Source organism: Salvelinus namaycush, chromosome 31 (assembly GCF_016432855.1).
Source record: "Salvelinus namaycush isolate Seneca chromosome 31, SaNama_1.0, whole genome shotgun sequence".
Taxonomy (NCBI): domain Eukaryota; kingdom Metazoa; phylum Chordata; class Actinopteri; order Salmoniformes; family Salmonidae; genus Salvelinus; species Salvelinus namaycush.
Genome location: NC_052337.1, coordinates 38696800 through 38716809, shown reverse-complemented (window position 1 = coordinate 38716809; position 20010 = coordinate 38696800). Strand labels below are relative to the sequence as shown.

The 20010-nt window shown below is 45.5% G+C and overlaps 1 protein-coding gene across 2 annotated transcripts; it reads right to left on the bottom strand.

Annotated features, from left to right (window-relative positions):
• Window positions 1-59: 59 nt before the first annotated feature.
• LOC120026328 (N-alpha-acetyltransferase 25, NatB auxiliary subunit-like) lies at window positions 60-18348 on the bottom strand. Of its 2 annotated transcripts, none has more exons than XM_038971168.1 (23): window positions 18282-18348; window positions 16274-16359; window positions 15962-16100; window positions 15708-15826; window positions 15521-15595; window positions 12663-12849; window positions 12410-12521; window positions 9587-9676; window positions 9243-9415; window positions 9025-9137; window positions 8628-8835; window positions 8297-8386; window positions 7743-7923; window positions 7558-7657; window positions 7285-7436; window positions 7034-7159; window positions 5373-5616; window positions 4804-4927; window positions 4515-4580; window positions 4231-4328; window positions 4017-4127; window positions 2550-2699; window positions 60-2387 (listed from the first exon to the last, which is right to left on the bottom strand). In XM_038971168.1, exons 1-23 carry the CDS (start codon window positions 18337-18339, stop codon window positions 2265-2267), a joined length of 2925 nt encoding a protein of 974 aa, XP_038827096.1. In that variant the 5' UTR covers window positions 18340-18348; the 3' UTR covers window positions 60-2264. The 2 variants fall into 2 exon arrangements, with proteins under 2 accessions (XP_038827096.1, XP_038827097.1); XM_038971169.1 differs by lacking the exon at window positions 18282-18348 and adding an exon at window positions 17930-18244.
• Window positions 18349-20010: the final 1662 nt, after the last annotated feature.

The window sequence follows — 20010 nt, the reverse complement described above, 5'->3', positions numbered from 1 at the left end:
TAATGCTTGATACAGTTGGTCTACTCAGTATTTTTGGTAAGACAACATTGATACAAGACTGAAACAAAACAGATTTATTCATTAAAAAAAAAAAAATCCTTTTGACATTCCAGTGTTTTTTGTTTTCCATTTTCTACCAAAAGAAAGACTGGGTGGGTATCAGGTGAGATGACATTCCAGATTGTCGACCACTTCTCTGCACATCAACATAAGTTCTACTCAGTCCACTAACAGCCTCTAGAGAGGGTCCATCCATCCATCCGGGGATTTGGGCACGAGTCGTCCGAAGGTCATCTTTAGAGGGATGTATTTTGTAGGAGGATCAAACTGTTGCTCCCCTTCCATGTCTTGTTTTAAAGAAGGAAAAGCTAAACTACCTACAAATCAAACTAAGCCAAAGCATATACTTCAATATTAGTCAGTCTGCTGCCTGCATTGGATAGTCTTTCAGTGCCCCCTGGTGGTCGTGGCACTAAACATCTGCTAGTTTCGTCTGCCTCGCTCGGGGTCGTACAACAGTACTAATGAACGTTGCAGATAAACGTCATGACTAGAGAGGACATGATTCCTCACTCTACATGTTAGACGCCTGCTCTGCACAATGTATTTTATCTGAACAATGTATTTTATCTGAACGTTCCACAATGCTACTGAACATACCCGTGATGTGTCTGATACAAGTCTCCTCGCCCTGCTTGGTGTAGGTCTAGCTGTCAGTTGAAATGCCATAGCAACAGAGCCACATTTTTGGTATATAGTTAGTGACAGTTTTGGTTGGTGAAATTAATTATGGGGCGATTCAGTGCAGCTCATAACCGTTGACAAGATAGAGATAGACTAGGTGTTTTCTACAACAAAGGACATTCAACACATTTCCCATCTTCATTGCAATCTGACAGGTTGGTTGTCTTGTCTCCTTTGCATTTAGATATCTTAACTTTGGGTTTTAGCCGTTGTTCTACCCGTTTATTCAGAGAAATGACTGTCAGGTTTCTCTCCTACGGTGTTAAAACAAACCATCCACTCTGTTGTAGGTGTTAGCTAAACCAGGCGAGCTACACACACTTCTTTGCACCGACACAGAATACAAAAAGAAGCGCTTGCAAATACATTTTAGATACTGTATGTATTTTCCGATTCATTATAATCTTGTCCCGTGATTGCTTTTTTTTTATTTGGCTTTCCAATAACCACAAAGGGGGTTTCAAACAAAATTAAAAACTGAAATAAAATAAAATAAAGAAAACAATGACCAAGTTAAAAAGGAGTTTGGGATTGAGGACTGAAATCAGACAGGCATTGATTGGTGGGGAGCAGGGAGATTAATTAACCAAGAGTGCACCACACCCAGAGGTACACACCTCCGGTCCTCCAGGGCTGTCTTCAGTTCTCCCCAGCTCTTTACTGACCCATTCAGTCACTGGTTGCCCGTAGAAGAGCGCACACAGCTGGCTTCTCAGGTTACTGGCTAAAAGGCGAGGCCTGAAATCACTGGAGTTGTGCACTCCTGCAAGAAACAGTTGAGGCTTTTCCGAGTTGGCCCAGCGTTCAGCTTTCCTTGCGTGTACAATTCGTTAAAAACCGTCTTTGTTCAGCTGTCCTTTGTTTTCATAAAGTAAGCTAAGCACCATCTCCACCCCATTTGTTCTTATGAGCAGAAGAGTGTGATTGACAACAGTGTCCATGTTTGGGCACCCAGATCAGGCTGGGGGAGTGAGGAGTCCAACATGGAAAAAAGGAGGAGCATATATTCTAATCTAACTGGGCTTCACCATGGAAACAACAGACTGGAGAGAAAGAAAAAAAAACTAAGGGGGTAGCTTATATCTCATTTCAGTCACGTTCAGTCAAGGAGTTGATGTGTCATCTGCAGACTATGTACAGTCAATTATTGTAGTTCTAAAATTGCTTATTTTGTTTGTCTATCTGTTGCTGTAGTATCTTTGAGGAGCTTCTCTGTGATGGTATCACAAACTGTGGTTCTGTGCTGAGCGAGAGCAGTGATGGTTCTCGGGGTGAGAAATGGCGGGAGGGAGGGGAGAATCCTGTGTTATATAAAGACACCCAGACCGAGGGATATGTGGAAAAGGAGAGGGAAGGGGATGAAGTGAAAGAGAGGGTGTGTTGGTGGCAGTCAGCCCTCCTTTAAGACGAGCAAGGGGAGAAGGCTTTGGATGTGGGTGGAGTTAGACGATAAATGGTGACAGTATAATGGCGATAGTTGGGTATGAAGATGTCGATTGAAGGGGGATGGTTGATGCGGGTCAGATCTTGAGGCTCTTCAGCAAATCGGCTCTCTTCCTCAGTAGATCTCCCAGCTCCTGCAGCGAGCCAAGATAACTACTCTGAACCTTGTCCATGGCTGCCCTCGTAAACCCACACTCCTCCTGGGAGCGAGACAGGGAAAGACAGGGTAGAGGTACAGATTGACAGAAGAAGAAAGAAAGGGGGGGATAAAGAACAGCAGGAAGCATGCTTTTAACTTAGAAACTAAGCCAATGCTTAGGCACAAATCAATAATTCCTACACACACGCCCAGCACTACCAACCTGTGTCTGTGAGTATCCCTCCTCCAGAGTGAGTGCTGCTAGTTTGAGGGCCGTCAGGCTGGCCTCCTGCCCCTTCACGTGATCCAGAGCCTGGGTCACAACACCCTGCAGGCTGCCTGTCCACTCCTGGAAGCCACACAGCACCACTGGCTGTAGGGGCAGAGAGGGGGGGGGGGGGGGGGGGGTTCTGTTAAAACGATAAGAACATTTTCATAAAATGCAAATTCACAATGCAGCTGTGCTGCTGCCAGCATCGGGTTGGGTTACATGGTAAGTCCCTTTCAGATGGTTAAGCACTGCACTTGTACTACAATTAGTGTACCTCACTTCCACCTCACCAAGTGAGCATTTCCTTATATGTTTATTATGGTATGTATTCATTTGTGGATATCCATCACCCATTTCGTATATGTTATGAATTACAATTTATATTATAGTTACAAATTTCCAAACGTACAATATGTTACGAATTCTAGCTAGGTGGCTTAAGTAATCAATCGTCTTATGTAACCGTCCTACTAAATTGAGTGTCCCGGATTTATATTTACTATGTTACGTCTAGACTATGAGACCAGGCTGCCATACAGGACTTCAATGCTGTTTCTTGCCTATCTCTGACATTTTCCCAACTATTAATGATGATGAGGTACTGGTGGAGAGTCGACTCCACGTCCGAATCCATTTCTGTGTAAAGATTCGATTTCGCTAGTAATTGACTCCTAAGATTCAGTATTTTTGGAACGGAGGTGAGTTACTTCCGAGAACACAAACTTCTGAGAACACAAAGCATCTTTCATAGCAAGCTAGTGAGGGCCGAAGAGAGGGGAGGGGCACTGTATAGGCAGGTCAGCCACCAGGCAGACAGTCAGAACCGTGCACTAGACCCATCTATCAGTAATTAAAAGCTGTATCTCACAATCTCTTGGCTTGTGTCTCGCAACTTCAGTAAAGCAGGGCCTATCATCAATGAATAGGCATGGATATTGTACACGCAACAGACCAAAGACTGAACACACTCGCATCATTAGCGAAGAGAAAGAGCAGGGGTGTAATAATTAGTCCAAACAGTGGCAAATAAAACAAGAGTTTCTATTGGACAAATGCAGGTAGGTCCCGCCTCGTTTGCTTCCGTATAAGAATGGGCGTAATGAATATGGAAATAAATTCACCAAAGTAGCCCAAAGTTCTACGTAAATTACACAACTTTCCCCAGACCTTTATAGCCTGTCGTCTAGTTAGGCTATAACACCGAAAATAATACGTTGTTTTCTGATGACTGAAATGCTATTTTAATTTTGCGGGGGGGGAAAAAGAAATAACATTGATTTTCGGTTTGGGACTTCCCTTAACATTAAGATTCCCAATTTCGTTTAAATATTTAAACATTCACGCCCCGAGTATGGTGTGAATAGTGATGGGGTCATTCCAGAGAAGGGTTGTCGGAGGATAACGGTAGTAACGGTGTACCATGGCGGTGCTGCTGTCCTTCTTCTTCTTCTTCTTCTTCTGTAGGCTGGACTTGAGCGGTCGCAGTACGCTGGCAGAGTAACTGGCCACCCACAGCAACACACACACCGTCTGACCAGGGGACACACACACACCACATATTATAATACATGTACATTTTAGTGATGTATTACTTTGTGTATGTCTAGCGTGACTATCAGTGTAGTACACTGACCTCCACGAAGAAGACCAGCGTTTCTAATAGGGAGGGTCGGGTCGTCAATCTGCCGTCTTTCATCTCCAACACTTCTCCTTTACATCTGGATAACATCTCTGGGCGGAGAGGGGCGAGAGAAGAGGGGAGCGAGGGGCACAGATCAGCATGGGGGAATAAGAATGACCCACTAGTGATAACTCGACTAGAGATCTGAAGCCATGACGTCTCGTGTGGCTGACTAGACGGTCATTATTACCATGGACAAGTTGATCATCTTAATAAAGATATCTGTGACGGGTTACCTTGGAGCTGTGCTACTGATGATTTGAAGGCGTTACAGATCTGGGTTTGGAGTTCCGACGAGTCGTCTGGAGAGAGAAACAGAATAAAGAGCATGACAAAGACCTCCCTCCTTTCTCCTCTTCCCCTCTCCGTTACTCTCTTCTCCACCCACTCTCCCTCCCTCCATCTCCTTCCCAGTCCTGCTGCTCCTGTAGATGGACAGATGGTTGGAGGCATGTGGCAGGGGACCCTACATCCCTCTCTCTCCACCCCCCACCCCCCCCATCTCCCCTCATCTCCCTGTCTTACCCAGTCCAGTGGTCTCTAGTTCTCGTAGAGTCAGTGATAGTTGCAGAGCAGAGGCCTGACAGTGACAGCTGCCACTAGAAAGAGCAGTGGCCAGGCGGGAGGAGGGAGGCCCCAGGAACGGGTACTAGAACAACACAACAACAGTTAGTGGTCCTGTGTGACTCAGTTGGTAAGAGCACGGCGCTACCAATTTCAGGGTCGTGGGTTCGATTCCTGCTGGGGCCACCCATATGAACATGTAGGCACTGATGTAAGTCACTTTGGATGAAAGCCTCTGCTAAATATAAATATATTACATTATATAAACTGGGTGGTTCAAGCCCTGAATGCTGATTGGCCCACAGCCATGGTATATCAGACCGTATGACAAAACATTTATTTTTACTGCTCTAATTACGTTGGTAACCAGTTTATAATAGCAATAAGGCACCTCTGGGGTTTGTGGTATAAAGCCAATATACCACAGTTAAGGGCTGTATCCAGGCAGGAACAGCCCTTAGCCGTGGTATATTGGCCATATACCACACCTCCTCAGGCCTTATTGCTTAAATATATTAGTGTGTGTGTACCTGTGTCTGTTTCTCTGTGATCTGGGCAGCGGTCTCAAGCGTCTGATCTAGCTGGGAGAGTAGGGTCTGGAGGGTGGAGCTTTTGACCGATATACCGTTCTCATTGGTCTTATCAGAGTTCCGTGGCGAGGGGGCGTGTCCGAGCAGAGCCAATGAGGCGAGGAGGCGGAGTGTGAGAGAGCGAACCTTCAACCAGACGGACTCCTCTTCTAGAGACAGACGACGATGCTCCTCAGTCAGCTCCCTGGAACACACAATTAACTGTGTTCATTTTATATGTAGGACTGAGAAGCTCCGTTCAGGTGACTTTTAAAAGGCCATTCTACTCCAAAATGAATGTAAATGTAATTATAATGACACTATATAAAATCTCCAGAAATGAGTCCAATAACATACTGGTAAAATGATTTGTTAATACCATGATTTGAACATAATTGGACCATGCATATAGCCTGTGCATGGTCCATATTATCAGGTATGCTAGCAATAAGGGACCGAGTGGCGCAGCGGTCTAAGGTGCTAGAGGCGTCACTACAGACCCGCGTTCGATCCCGGGCTGTATCACAACCGGCCGTGATCGGGAGTCCCATAGGGCAGCGTCTGGGTTCGGGGAGGGTTTGGCAGGGGTAGGCTGCCATTGTAAATAAGAAGAGGTTATTTAACTGACTTGCCTAGTTAAATAAAGGTTCAATTCAAAATAGAAGAAATCCTTATCACCTGTAGCCCAACAGAGCAGCACAGTGGCTAGAAATAAACAGGCTGAAGCATGGGGTTGCCTGTCTGTATTTACCTCACTGAGCTAATCATTAGCTAGATCCTAAATGGCATCTTTTAACTAACTAACTAGCATCATACTGATGAATTTGATGCCCCACAAAACTGGCATAAACACAGTGACAATAATGCAGGCGTACCTGTTAGGGTAACTTGGGAGTAAAACGCCACCCAGAGTAACACCCCCACTTCCTGTACTTGTCAAATAAATCACTTCACGTCACAATTTCCCCCCCCCTCAACTCTTTCCCTGGTTGCAACTCCTGCTCTTGCTCGACTAAAAATGTAATCCGTCTCATCACAATTTAAGTCGCTCCCAAAAATGATTTTGAGGTAGGATGGTGTTTTGACCCGTGTTCCATTCTGCCCCACTGTCCTCTATCCACTCACAACTAATTGCCACGTGGTAACATGCTTAACCATGCCGCTGCTAAAATACTGCAGTAATATTTAGGAGTTGATAAATAAAGTAGGAATGGAACGCTGGGATGCCCCTCATTTTAACAAAGGCCATTGAAACGGCTGTTTTCCCCGTGATTGCACGATGAACTGTTGTGCATTGACGACTTGTCAGAATGCATCTTTCCCTCCCTATGGCACTTGAAACTTCAATGTGCCTTGAGAGGAATAATCATCTCTCCTAGAACGCGCAACACGATGACTAGGTAAATAGATCAACTATGGGTTTGTCTGCTTGTTCTATTCATTGCTCATTATGTTTGCAGAGGAAAAGTCTGTGGACTGTTATAGCATCTTCAGAAATATTTCTTCACGTTCCACATTTGTGGCGTGGCTGCAATGATTTTGCCGTGGGCACGGGGCCAAAGCTACATGACTCCGGCAGAAAAATGGATATAAGTCCTTGTTATGTGTGTGTGTGTGTGTACCTGTCCTTGGGGTCCCAGCTGACGAGGACAGTCAGGTCTCTGTTGTCTCTCATGTTGTCCCAGGGAATATCATCTTCCTCAGGACACACACCCATCGCCTTCACACTCTCCTCCAGACTCAATGTGCTGGAACAAAACATAAATATGTTACAGGTAGGGGGGGGGGGGGGGGGGTGTGTGTGTGTGTGTGTGTGTGTGTGTGTGTGTGTGTGTGTGTGTGTGTGTGTGTGTGTGTGTGTGGGGGTACTAACACGTCAGCCTCGGTGTACAAGTCCAGTAACATCCTCTCTGTGCGGACCTGAGCGAAGTGCAACGATTGGTTGAGCCGGGTTCTAAACGCTATGAATTCTGGGATCTTCTCAAACGCACCATACTTATAGGCCTGGATGATGTACTCGGAGGTCTGGGGGAGGAGAGAAAGGAGAAGAGACAAGGAAAGAGGACCGAGGTGAGAAAATACCCGGGGAAACGTCACCAGAATATATGACATATGTACGACGTCTTTAGATGCGACAGGGACTCACATCTTTCTGGTTGGAGTGAAAAAACCTGAGGGAGAAGTTACAGGACTGGGAGGCTGCAGCAAACTGCCCCAACGAGCCAGCATAACGAGTTAACAGATACCTGGGAGAGAGGAGAGAATAGAAGGATCAGTGCATTGAGTATGGTAACCGTATTGTATGGTGATGTGTTCGTACTATAAACCCACCCTATGGTGTCGTGCTGCACGTGCTTGGCATCCAGGCTGGAGTAGAGGTCCACTACGGGCTGGAAGGCTCCCAGGCGACAGAAGAGCAGCAGCAGCAGTAGTTTGAACTGGGCGTTGGAGGGACTGAAGGACAAGCCCTCCTCTAACACGCCTAGAGACTGCCACAGCATGTTCTCATCGCCTAGCACGCACAGACACAAATGTATGTTTGCATGTTAACGAACGCCCGGAGACAGCGAGAGTAGGAGGTCGGAGGTCGGAGAGGGAGAGAGAGGCGAGAGAGAAAGAGTGTACGTCACGTGAGAGGGCAGAGAGAAAGAGTGTACGTCACGTGAGAGGGCAGAGAGAAAGAGTGTACGTCACGTGAGAGGGCAGAGAGAAAGCGTGTACGTCACGTGAGAGGGCAGAGAGAAAGAGTGTACGTCACGTGAGAGGGCAGAGAGAAAGAGTGTACGTCACGTGAGAGGGCAGAGAGAAAGAGTGTACGTCACGTGAGAGGGCAGAGAGAAAGAGTGTACGTCACGTGAGAGGGCAGAGAGAAAGCTGGACCTCACCAGTTTCTGTCCAGAGGTCGATGTAGACGTGGGCGGCCATGAGGCAGTACATGTCAGAGAACTGGAGCTCGGTCTTCAGACACGACTTCCCTGTTACACACACACTAACTGTAGTCAGACTCAAACCATTCATCTGGCTCTTCCCAAAATTGTCATTGCATCTCTTCCTGCAGTTTCTAAGTTAGATGCATAAAATGTTGGATAGACTGAAAGACGGAGAGGGATGGATGAAGATGGATAAGAGACGTATCGAGGAACGGATGCCCTCACCAAATTGCAGCCCACATAGTGGTAGTGAGAGCGAGAGAGAGAGGGGTCCTGCTGTTCTTACCAAACTGTAGTCCATAGTGGTAGTGGGCTTTGAGTTCTGTGATGAGGCGTAGCTTGCCCTCTGTGTCCAGAGCGTGTTGCAGTCCCAGCGCCCGGCTCAGCTGACACACACACAGGTGTCTCTGCAACGCCTTCGTGTCCCCCGGAAACCCAAAGCCATCCTCACCCGCCTCCCCCAACGGAACCAACTCCCCCAGATGGTTTTTAAACTACAGGGAGGAGGAAGGAGAGAGAACAGGAGAGGAGGAAGTAGATATGGTATTAAACTCATCAAGGGCTTGGTTGGTTGACCAACGTCCACTACTGGTGCTATTCTGCAGGTGTGTGTGTGTGTGTGTGTGTGTGTGTGTGTGTGTGTGTGTGTGTGTGTGTGTGTGTGTGTGTGTGTGTGTGTGTACCTGTGAGCGTTGCTCGGGCGGCAGAAGGTGTAGGTATATCTTCAGGTCAGTAATGCAGCAGGGTTTGTCTCCAAACTTCCCAAAAAACTGAACCATCAGCTCCAACGGGTCACCTGAAGACCAACAGCCAATAGAAACGGTCAATGCAAACAGCCAACAGCCAAGGAAACTGTGGTGTGTGTGTGTGTGTGTGTGTGTGTGTGTGTGTGTGTACGTACCTAGCTCTTTCTCATCTGGGCAGCCCCTCTGTCTCAGTCTGTGTATGAGTTCCAGACAGGCCAGGTAGGGACCTCTGAGAGGACGCGACTCCTTCTTGTCCTGCTCCTCCATCCTGTCCACCACAAACTTCACTGCCTCTGCCACCGTGGTCTGCACTGGGCCCTCCACACAGCTGGAGGAAGAGGGGAGGTGGGGGGGGGGGCAAAGGGAGAGAGGGTCAAATCAGTTCGTCTTGTCTTCTCTTACATGACATCGTAAAACATCCATCAAGAGGAATAGTCTAGTCAGCCACTATATAAACTTCTCTCACTCACACAGACACACACACACACACAGTACTCACTGCTCTCCTTCCTCAGGCTGGCTCCAGGACTTGTCCATCAGGTGGAAGAGAGAGTCAAAATAGGAGAGATAGAACTGCCAATCATCAGGACTGGAGAGGAGAAAGAAGAGAAGAGAGAGAGGAGAGAAGAGAGGAGAAAGGAGAGAAGCGAGAGAGGAGAGAAGAGAGGAGAAAATAGAAGAGAGGAGAAAGGAGAGAAGAGAAAGGAGAGAGGAGAGAAGAGAAGAGAAGAGAAGAGAAGAGAAGAGAGAGAAGAGAGGAGAGAAGAGAGGAGAAAGAAGAGAAAGGAGAGAGGAGAGAGGAGAAAGGAAAGAAGAGAAAGGAGAGAAGAGAAAGGAGAAAGGAGCGAAGAGAAAGGAGAGAAGAGAGAGGAGAAAGGAGCGAAGAGAAAGGAGAGAAGAGAAGAGAAGAGGAGAGAGGAGAAGAGAAAGGAGAGAGGAGAAGAGAAAGGAGAGGAGAAAGGAGAAGAGAAAGGAGAGAAGCGAGAGAGGAGAAAAGAGAAGAGAGGAGAAAGTAGCGAAGAGAAAGGAGAGAGGAGAAAGGAGAGAGGAGAAAGCAGAGAAGAGAAAGGAGAGAGGAGAAAGGAAAGAAGAGAAAGGAGAGAGGAGAAAGGAGAAAGGAGAGAAGAGAAAGGAAAGAAGAGAAAGGAAAGAAGAGAAAGGAAAGAGGAGAAGAGAAAGGAGCGAAGAGAAAGGAGAGAGGAGAAAGGAAAGAAGAGAAAGGAGAGAAGAGAAAGGAGAAAGGAGCGAAGAGAAAGGAGAGAAGAGAGAGGAGAAAGGAGCGAAGAGAAAGGAGAGAAGAGAAAGGAGAGAAGAGAAGAGAAGAGGAGAGAGGAGAAGAGAAAGGAGAGAGGAGAAGAGAAAGGAGAGGAGAAAGGAGAAGAGAAAGGAGAGAAGCGAGAGAGGAGAAAAGAGAAGAGAGGAGAAAGTAGCGAAGAGAAAGGAGAGAAGAGAAAGGAGAGAGGAGAAAGCAGAGAAGAGAAAGGAGAAAGGAAAGAAGAGAAAGGAGAGAAGAGAAAGGAAAGAGGAGAAGAGAAAGGAGCGAAGAGAAAGGAGAGAGGAGAAAGGAAAGAAGAGAAAGGAAAGAAGAGAAAGGAGAGAGGAGAGAAGAGAGAGAAGAGAGGAGAGAATAGAAAGGAGAGAGGAGAGAAGAGAGGAGAAAGGAGAGAAGAGAGGAAAAAGGAGAGAAGAGAGGAAAAAGGAGAGGAGAGAAAGGAGAAAAGAGAAAGGCGAGAGGAGAAAGGAAAGAAGAGAAAGGAGAGAAGAGAGAGAGAGAAGAGAAAGGAGAGAGGAGAAAGGAGCGAAGAGAAAGGAGCGAAGAGAAAGGAGCGAAGAGAAAGGAGCGAAGAGAATTGGAGAGAAGAGAAGAAAAAGGAGAGAGGAGAAGAGAAAGGAGAGAGGAGAGAAGAGAGAGGAGAAGAGAAAGGAGAGAAGCGAGAGAGGAGAAAAGAGAAGAGAGGAGAAAGTAGCGAAGAGAAAGGAGAGAAGAGAAAGCAGAGAAGAGAAAGGAGAGAGGAGAAAGGAAAGAAGAGAAAGGAGAGAAGAGAAAGGAGAGAGGAGAAAGGAAAGAAGAGAAAGGAGAGAAGAGAAAGGAGAGAGGAGAGAGGAGAAAGGAGAGAAGAGAAAGGAGAGAAGAGAAAGGAGAGAGGAGAAAGGAGAGAAGAGAAAGGAGAGAGGAGAGAGGAGAAAGAAGAGAAAGGAGAGAGGAGAAGAGAAAGGAGAGAAGAGAAGAGAAAGGAGAGAGGAGAAAGGAGCGAAGAGAAAGGAGAGAGGAGAAAGGAAAGAGGAGAAAGGAAAGAAGAGAAAGGAAAGAAGAGAAAGGAGAGAAGAGAAAGGAGCGAAGAGAAAGGAAAGAGAAAGGAGCGAAGAGAAAGGAGAGAAGAGAAAGGAGAGAGGAGAAAGGAGAGAAGAGAAAGGAGAGAAGAGAAAGGAGAGAAGAGAAAGGAAAGAAGAGAAAGAAGAGAGGAGAAAGGAGAGAGGAGAAAGGAGAAGACAAAGGTGCGAAGAGAAAGGAGAGAGGAGAAAGGAGAAGACAAAGGTGCGAAGAGAAAGGAGAAAAGAGAAAGGAGAGAAGAGAAAGGAAAGAAGAGAAAGGAGAGAGGAGAAAGGAAAGAAGAGAAAGGAGAGAGGAGAAGAGAAAGGAGCAAAGAGAAAGGAGAGAGGAGAGAAGAGAGAGAGAAGAAAGGAAAGAAGAGAAAGGAGAGAGGAGAAAGGAGAGAAGAAAAAGAGGAGAAAGGAGAGAAGAAAAAGGAGAGAAGAGAAAGGAGCGAAGAGAAAGGAGAGGAGAAAGGAAAGAAGAGAAAGGAGAGGAGAGGAGAGAAAGGATAGAAGAGAAGAGAAAGGAGAGAGGAGAGAAGAGAGTGGAGAGGAGAAAGGAGCGAAGAGAAAGGAGAGAGGAGAGGAGAAGAGAAAGGAGAGAAGAGAGAGAGACGAAAGGAGAGAAGAGAAAGGAAAGAAGAGAAAGGAGAGAGGAGAAAGAAGAAAAGAGAAAGGAGCGAAGAGAAAGGAGCGAAGAGAAAGGAGCGAAGAGAAAGGAGAGAAGAGAAAAGAGAAAGGATAGAAGAGAAAGGAGAGAGGAGAGTGGAGAGGAGAAAGGAGCGAAGAGAAAGGAGAGAGGAGAGGAGAAGAGAAAGGAGAGAAGAGAGAGAGACGAAAGGAGAGAAGAGAAAAGAGAGAAGAGAAAAGAGAGAAGAGAGAGGAGAGAGGAGAGAAGAGAAAGAGGAGAAAGGGAGAAAGATCGGGAGTTAGTGTGGGAGAGTTTTAAGACACAGAAATGCTGAATGTGCATAAATGTGACTATTTATCAGAATATGTGGGTACTCACTTTTTGAGCAGTAGCTTGTAGGACAGAGCGTTGCATTCAGGCCAGAGCTGCAGCCGCTGGTACATCATCATACACTTATTCTCCCTGCTCCGCAACTCACTGGTCAACTTCTCTATGGAACCATGCACATACACAGAATGAGTAGAAAGACAAGAATAATTCACAACCTACAAGCTGCACAAGTCCTCTCTCTGGGTCTCGAACACACACAATCTCTGTTCTGCGTGCGTACACACACACACACCACTCTTACCTCCCAGTGGACCGCGGACCACGTCGAGAGCCTCCACACACTTCCCCAGTCGCTCCAGGATCATAAAGTACAGCTGCACCTCAGCCTCAGCCTCGATCTTCTCCTCCTTCACCATCTTCTCCACCATGCGTTCAGCCAGGGGCAGGAACATGGTCTGGGCCAGCTTCTCATCCTGCGCAGAGATGGCCTGAAACACACAGAGCAATGACACACATGCAAGCAAACAACCACCCACGGTCACACGTACAGACTCACACATACAAAGTCACACACACACACACACACACACACACACACACACACACACACACACACACACACACACACAGAGTCAGTCACCCATACAGTGTCACACAGTCACACACACAGAATCACACATACATACTCAGTCACACAAGCTAAATACACTCAGTCTCCAGTGTATTAGGTACAGCCAGCTAGTACAGGGTCCGACCCCCCTTTGCACCCAGGACGGCCTGGATTCTTCAGGGCGCGGCGTTCAATCATTGCTCATTTGGTATCAAGGGACCTAACGTGTGCCAGGAAAACATTCCCCACACCAGTTCCCCACCACCACCAGCCTGTATCGTTGACACCAGGCAGGATGGGGCCATGGACTCCTGACTCTGTCATCAGCATGACGCAACAGGAAATGGGATTCGTCGTAGCAGGCAATGTTTTTCCACTCCTCAATTGTCCAGTGTTGGTGATCGCGTGCCCACTGAAGCCGCTTCTTCTTGTTTTTAGCTGATAGGAGTGGAACCCGGAGTGGTCGTCTGCTGCAATAGCCCATCCGTGACAAGGATCGCCGAGTTGTGCGTACCGAGATGCCATTCTGCACACCACTGTTGTACTGCGCCATTATTTGTCGGTTTGTGGCGCACCTGTTTGCTAGCTCAATTCTTGCCATTCTCCTTTGACCCCTCTCATCAACGAGCTGTTCACAGGACTGACGCTGACTGGATGTTTTCGTTTGTTGCTCCGGTCACTGTACACCTTAGACAATGCAGTGCGTGAAAGGCCCAGGAAGGCGGACGTTTCTGAGATACTGGATGCGGTCGCTTAGGTCACTCGTTTTGCCCATTCTAGCGTACAATCGAACAGTAACTGAACGTATTGATCCCCGTCTGCCTGCTTTATAAAGCAAGTCACAGCCACCTGACTCACTGTCTGTAGGAGCAATCCATTTCTGTGTACTTAATAAACTGGCCAGTGGGTATATATAGTTGAAGTCGGAAGTTTACATACACCTACGTTGGAGTCATTAAAACTCGTTTTTCAACCACACCTCAAATTTCTTGTTAACAAAAATATAGTCTTGGCAAGTCAGTTAGGACATCTACTTTGTGCAAGACACAAGTAATTTGTACTTATTTGACTTATAATTCACTGTATCACAATTCCAGTGGGTCAGAAGTTTACATACACTAAGTTGACTGTGCCTTTAAAAAGCTTGGAAAATTCCAGAAAATTATGTCATGGCTTTAGAAGCTTCTGATAGGCTAATTGACATAATTTGAGTCAATTGGAGGTGTACCTGTGGATGTATTTCAAGGCCTACCTGTATTTCAAGGCCTCTTTGCTTGACATCATGGGAAAATCAAAAGAAATAAGCCAAGACCTCAGAAAAACAATTGTAGACATCCACAAGTCTGGTTCATCCTTTGGGAGCAATTTCCAAACGCCCGAAGGTACCACGTTCATCTGTACAAACAATAGTACGCAAGTATAAACACCATGGAACCACGCAGCCGTCATACCGCTCAGGAAGGAGACACGTTCTGTCTCCTAGAGATGAACGTACTTTGGTGCGAAAAGTGCAAATCAATCCCAGAACAACAGCAAAGGAGCTTGTGAAGATGCTGGTGGAAACAGGTACAAACGTATCTATATCCACAGTAAAACGAGTCCTATATCGACATAACCTGAAAGGCTGCTCAGCAAGGAAGAAGCCTCTGCTCCAAAAGCGCCAGAAAAAAGCCAGACAACGGTTTGCAACTGCACATGGGGACAAAGATCGTACTTTTTGGAGAAATGTCCTCTGGTCTGATGAAACAAAAATATAACTGTTTGGCCATAATGACCATCATTATGTTTGGAGAAAAAAGGGGGAGGCTTGCAAGCCGAAGAACACCATCCCAACCATGAAGCACGGGGGTGGCAGCATCATGTTGTGGGGGTGCTTTGCTGCAGGAGAGACTGGTGCACTTCACAAAATAGATGGCATCATAAAAATTATGTGGATATATTGAAGCAACATCTCAAAACATCAGTCAGGAAGTTAAAGCTTGGTCGCAAATGGGTCTTCCAAATGGTCAATGACCCCAAACATATTTCCAAAGTTGTGGCAAAATGGCTTAAGTACGTCAAAGTCAAAGCATTGGAGTGGCCATCACAAAGACCTGACCTCAATCCTATAGAAAATTTGTGGGCCGAACTGAAAAAGTGTGTGCGAGCAAGGAGGCCTACAAACCAGACTCAGTTACATCAGCTCTGTCAGGAGGAATGGGCCAAAATTCCCCCAACTTATTGTGGGAAGCTTGTGGAAGGCTACCCGAAACGTTTGACCCAAGTTAAACAATTTAAAGGCAATGCTACCAAATACTAATTGAGTGTGTGCAAACTTCTGACCCACTGGGAATGTGATGAAAGAAATAAAAGCTGAAATAAATCATTCTCTCTACTATTATTCTGACATTTCACATTCTTAAAATAAAGCGGTGATCCTAAGTGACCTAAAACATGGAATTTTTTACTAGGATTAAATGTCAGGAATTGTGAAAACTGAGTTTACATGTATTTGGCTGAGGTGTATGTAAACGTCCAACTTCAACTGTATAGTGATAGACCATGCCTACCTGCATGACCAGACTCATGACAGACCAGAAGTAGTAGGGGTTCTTAGGAACGATCTTATACAAAGCCATCCCTGCCTACAGCCAGAGAGAAAGAGAGACATTAGATAGAACTACACAAGACTTGAATTACTGTAGCACAATACATCATTTGTTCACATGTTATTACTGTGTGTGTGTTCGTTCTGACCTGCTGCATCTTCTTGTACTCTCCAACGCGGGCGTAAGCCATGAACAGGTGAGAGTGATACTCCTCACTGAGTGGAACCTTCTTCACCGCAGCTTCATACAGCTTAGTCACCAACTCAGCTACAGAGAGAGGGGAGGGGGAGAGTCAACAGCATCGAAAAGATCATATAGAGACTTCTCTCTCTGTTTGTGTGTGTGTGTGTGTGTGTGTGTGTGTGTGTGTGTGTGTGTGTGTGTGTGTGTGTGTGTGCTCACGGTGGTGCATCTCTCGGTACAGTATAGTGAGAGCCTGTAGTGAGTTGTCGTCGGTAGGTTCCAGGGTGGCCACCTCCTGGGCCAGGCTAAACGCCTCATCCTGCTTCCCTGTTCGCTGCAGACCGATGGCCTTCAACACCTGGGGAGAGGGAGATGTGCCTCAGTAACATGCCACCCTCATCATCATCATCATAGGGGTGTGGAGTAGAGGTTGAGGTAGGGGCCTATGGGGTCAGTTTTGGACCAGGCCAGGAACAACTCTGGGCTCCATCTTGGGCCCTAAATAAAGCCCAGAACCAGAGTCCCACCCACCTTGGCACAGTGCAGGTCCTTGTGTTTCTTCAGCAGTTTGTCAGCCTGCTGGATCGCCATCTTGTTGTTGCCATTGTCCAGGTAGTCTGATGGGAGATGACATCACAGCATCAGGCAACCTACTCCATACAGTACACAGTATGACGCACACGCCCACACCCAGTCAAGTCCCACACAAAGGGCAAAGGAGCTATTCCTTCTATTTCTCTACAAACCATTCATGGAGTCCTAAGACGCCGCAGCATCCAGTTTTTTTATAGACCGGCAGAGATTTCAATAATTCAACCAAAGCCATTCTCAGGCTCTAAAAGGAGTTTCTAAAATGACATTTTCAAGATGTATGAAGGACATGACAACAACACAGTAACTAGGAGAGGCAGAGAAAGAGTCATGGCCCTGATATTTATAAGACAAAAAACAAGAGAGGAGTAACTTTTTAAAACCAGCAGAATTCTGCTACAGCCTGTCTGATGAACTAACCATGCAAATACACTCCGTGGTGTGTGTCCGCGTGTTTATGTGGTTCACTATGTGTACTGTCTTGAGTGGAGGTGTTTGGGCATGTGTGTATTTGTGCGAGTGCCCAAAAGTGTGACGAGATTAGAATGTCTATTTGTATGACCGACCGACAGTGTCTGTGTATTTGGTCTCTGACCTCTGCCATTGTTTGCGACCTTGATACACACAACTCTCTCACCATGGTCCTCCCGTGGATCACAGCAGAGCACACAGGCACACACACAGTCCCTTTCCCAGGGCAAGCTTGGAGTCTAGGCTTCTAGACAGCTGGGTGCCAAAATTAACCCTGCCAGACAGACACAGTGCTCTACACTATGTCATCAGCCCAAATGGCAGCTAGGCCTTAATCATTGTGTCTCGTGTTGGCCATTATGGTTTCCCACTCTTCATGATCCGAGTTCCCCAAGATCAGTGCCAACATATATACAGTATCTAGACCCATATAGCAGGTCCATTTTTCATTGTGTGCCCACTGTCCACTCACTGACAGCATGTCACGTGATGATAATCAACTCTACATGGTTTTAGCAGAGCTTTTGAGGACAGAGAAAAGTTGAGAGAAAACAGAGCCTCAACAATTGTGAGTGTTTATTATAGCAGTCATTGATATAAATCTAACTGGATCTAGTTATCTGTATGATGGAACGCGTCACTAGAATGTAATCGAATGACCAAAAACAGAGACTAACGTTACAGCATCAACACAACCAGGCATATCAAGTTAGCCTACCTTAATCCTCTTATGCCCATCTGACACAAAACGTTACCGTTAACTAGCCATGATCACTGATCTGTATAACCCAATGAGCTAAAATCAGCAGAGTGAGCACGAAATGAAACACACCCGCCAATAAAGCAAGCTAACCAGTTAGCTAAAGTTGGCATCACAGTTCACAACCAAGAACATCTTGTCTTGCCCCTGTGGCAGCCTTTTCTAGCGAGCTGAGCTAGGTCGGACGTTAAAATTTGTGTAACTGATAATACACCCCGATGTACTGTATCTGAACAACTAGCTACCTAGTTAGCTATAGCTGTTGATATTTCTGCCACATACAAAACTATTTGCAATACGGTTCAGATTCATCTCGGTTTCTGCATACTAACTAACATGGCTAGCTAGCTTATTAGGTAGCTTACCGGTAACTAGCTAGCTGTCAAATATAGGAGACCTGAACTTTACGAGTGAGAGAGACTGATTGTTGAAGCTCTTTGGTGTTTCGTTTAAAGCAAATCTGTCTCATTGTGCGTAATTGGTGGGCAAACGGTCTGCAGCTGTGCGCTGTCAGAATTGTGCTGCCATCCACTCAAGGTGCACTGTCATTCAGCACTGCAGGCGAATTGAGAACGGGGCTAAGACTTCGGGGCCCGCGGTACTGCCCACCGAGTCCCGGACACAAGGTACTGGCCAGATGATCACTCCGGTACGTCGATAAACACTGACAAAACATTTAACCAGACAGAGATGGGCTGTTTTTCTGCGAATTGTTACCGTAAATGGGTCTGAGTCTCCTGTCGTTAGGGTCTTGCACATGGCCTCTCGCCGCCATGTTGGAGGTTACCAGGGTATATGGCTGAGCATGCGCAGTCGCGTCAAACAGGCAGGGATTTTTCTTCATCTTTGAGGTTTATTGGCAGACTACACTCATAAAGTGTATTGCCGCCACCTACTGTACGGGGTAGTAAAATATCCCAAAAAACAAAATATGTTTTGTACGAACAAATTCTTACTAACTACCAAAAACCAAAAACACTAACCAAAAGTCAGGCTACTTCTTCTGTTAAAATCCAATCTGACAGGCAGGTATTAAAAGCGGGAGTAGGATTTCAGTAGAATTCAACTGAATTTTCATTAAACTCAAAACAGTTTATGAAAAAGAAATGTTACAATACAGTCTAAGTATGTCAACTGCCATTAGCCCATATTGACATGTTATCATTTGAAAATATCAGACTGTTGTTTCTTTCATCCAGTTCACAATGACACGTGACTGTTGTGTTAAGCTGTGTCACTAGGAGTTAATTTTAGTTTATTAGGATCCCCATTAGCTACTGCACATGCAGCAGCTGCACTTCTTGGGGTCCACATAAAACGTACAAATAAATGTCAAAATACAGAACAGTTATAGACAAGGACGTTAAATAAATAAATGAAATATAAATACATAAAACATGAATAATAATACAAAATAAGAGTTATATATTGGAAAGACACCAAGAGATTAAAAAAAATACAATTTACACACTATTCATATTATATACAGTTAAATTAGACCTTTGGAAAGAGGAGAGGTGCTGTGATACAATATGATGGGGTTTTTTAATCTGTTTTTTGAAGCTAAACTTTTTTTCCTGAGTAACCTCTTGTGGCAGAGCATTCCACGATGACATGGCTCTATACATAACTGAGCGACGCATTAAATGCGTTTTTGGTTTGGGTACAGTGAAGAAACCCATAATGGTGTGTCTTGTGGGGTATGTACTGTATGTCTGTTTGAAGTGTATGCAAATAGATTATACCTGTGATTAGGCATTTTCAACACACAAATGTTTCTTAAAAAGATTAGAAGAGAAGTAGTAAATTTCTCCTCAACCCTGAAAGACTATCATGCATGTTGTTGATGTTAGTTCTATGTGTGCAGTTAAGGGCAAGCTCTGTTTTGAGCTAGCTGCAGCTTTGCTAGGTCTTTCTTTGCTGCACCTGACCATATTATCGGATCACTCTTGCCCTTGGTCTTTCAAACTCATCCGACTCACCTGTTCTAGAGATACAAAATTAGATTAGAGCAGAACTATCATTTAAAATGTCTCCAATAAAATGTAATTGATCACAATATAAGTGATATACCGATCTGCGTTGCAGGATGACGTCGTAAAGCGGCAATCAGCAGTTGAAACAATAACAAAGCACATTCCCCGCCACTGTTTTGCTAAAAAGCTGAGGGATGGGGCTGAAGAAATGCAACCACTCAAATTCACAGACAGAGCTATGAATGCAAGGACCAACCATTCATTATATAAAAATTATAGTTTTAACCATGTTGACGCTATACATTGTTTGTTTGTGTTTACTTTGTTTAAAAACATTGGTGCAAAACAAGCTCACATTTTGGGTTCTAATGGGGTATGACAGTTGAACTATGCTAATGAGGCATTTCTAAGTTATATTTTTCAAGAATCAATGGGTACATATCAATGGTTTATATGTCAAAAAATGTATT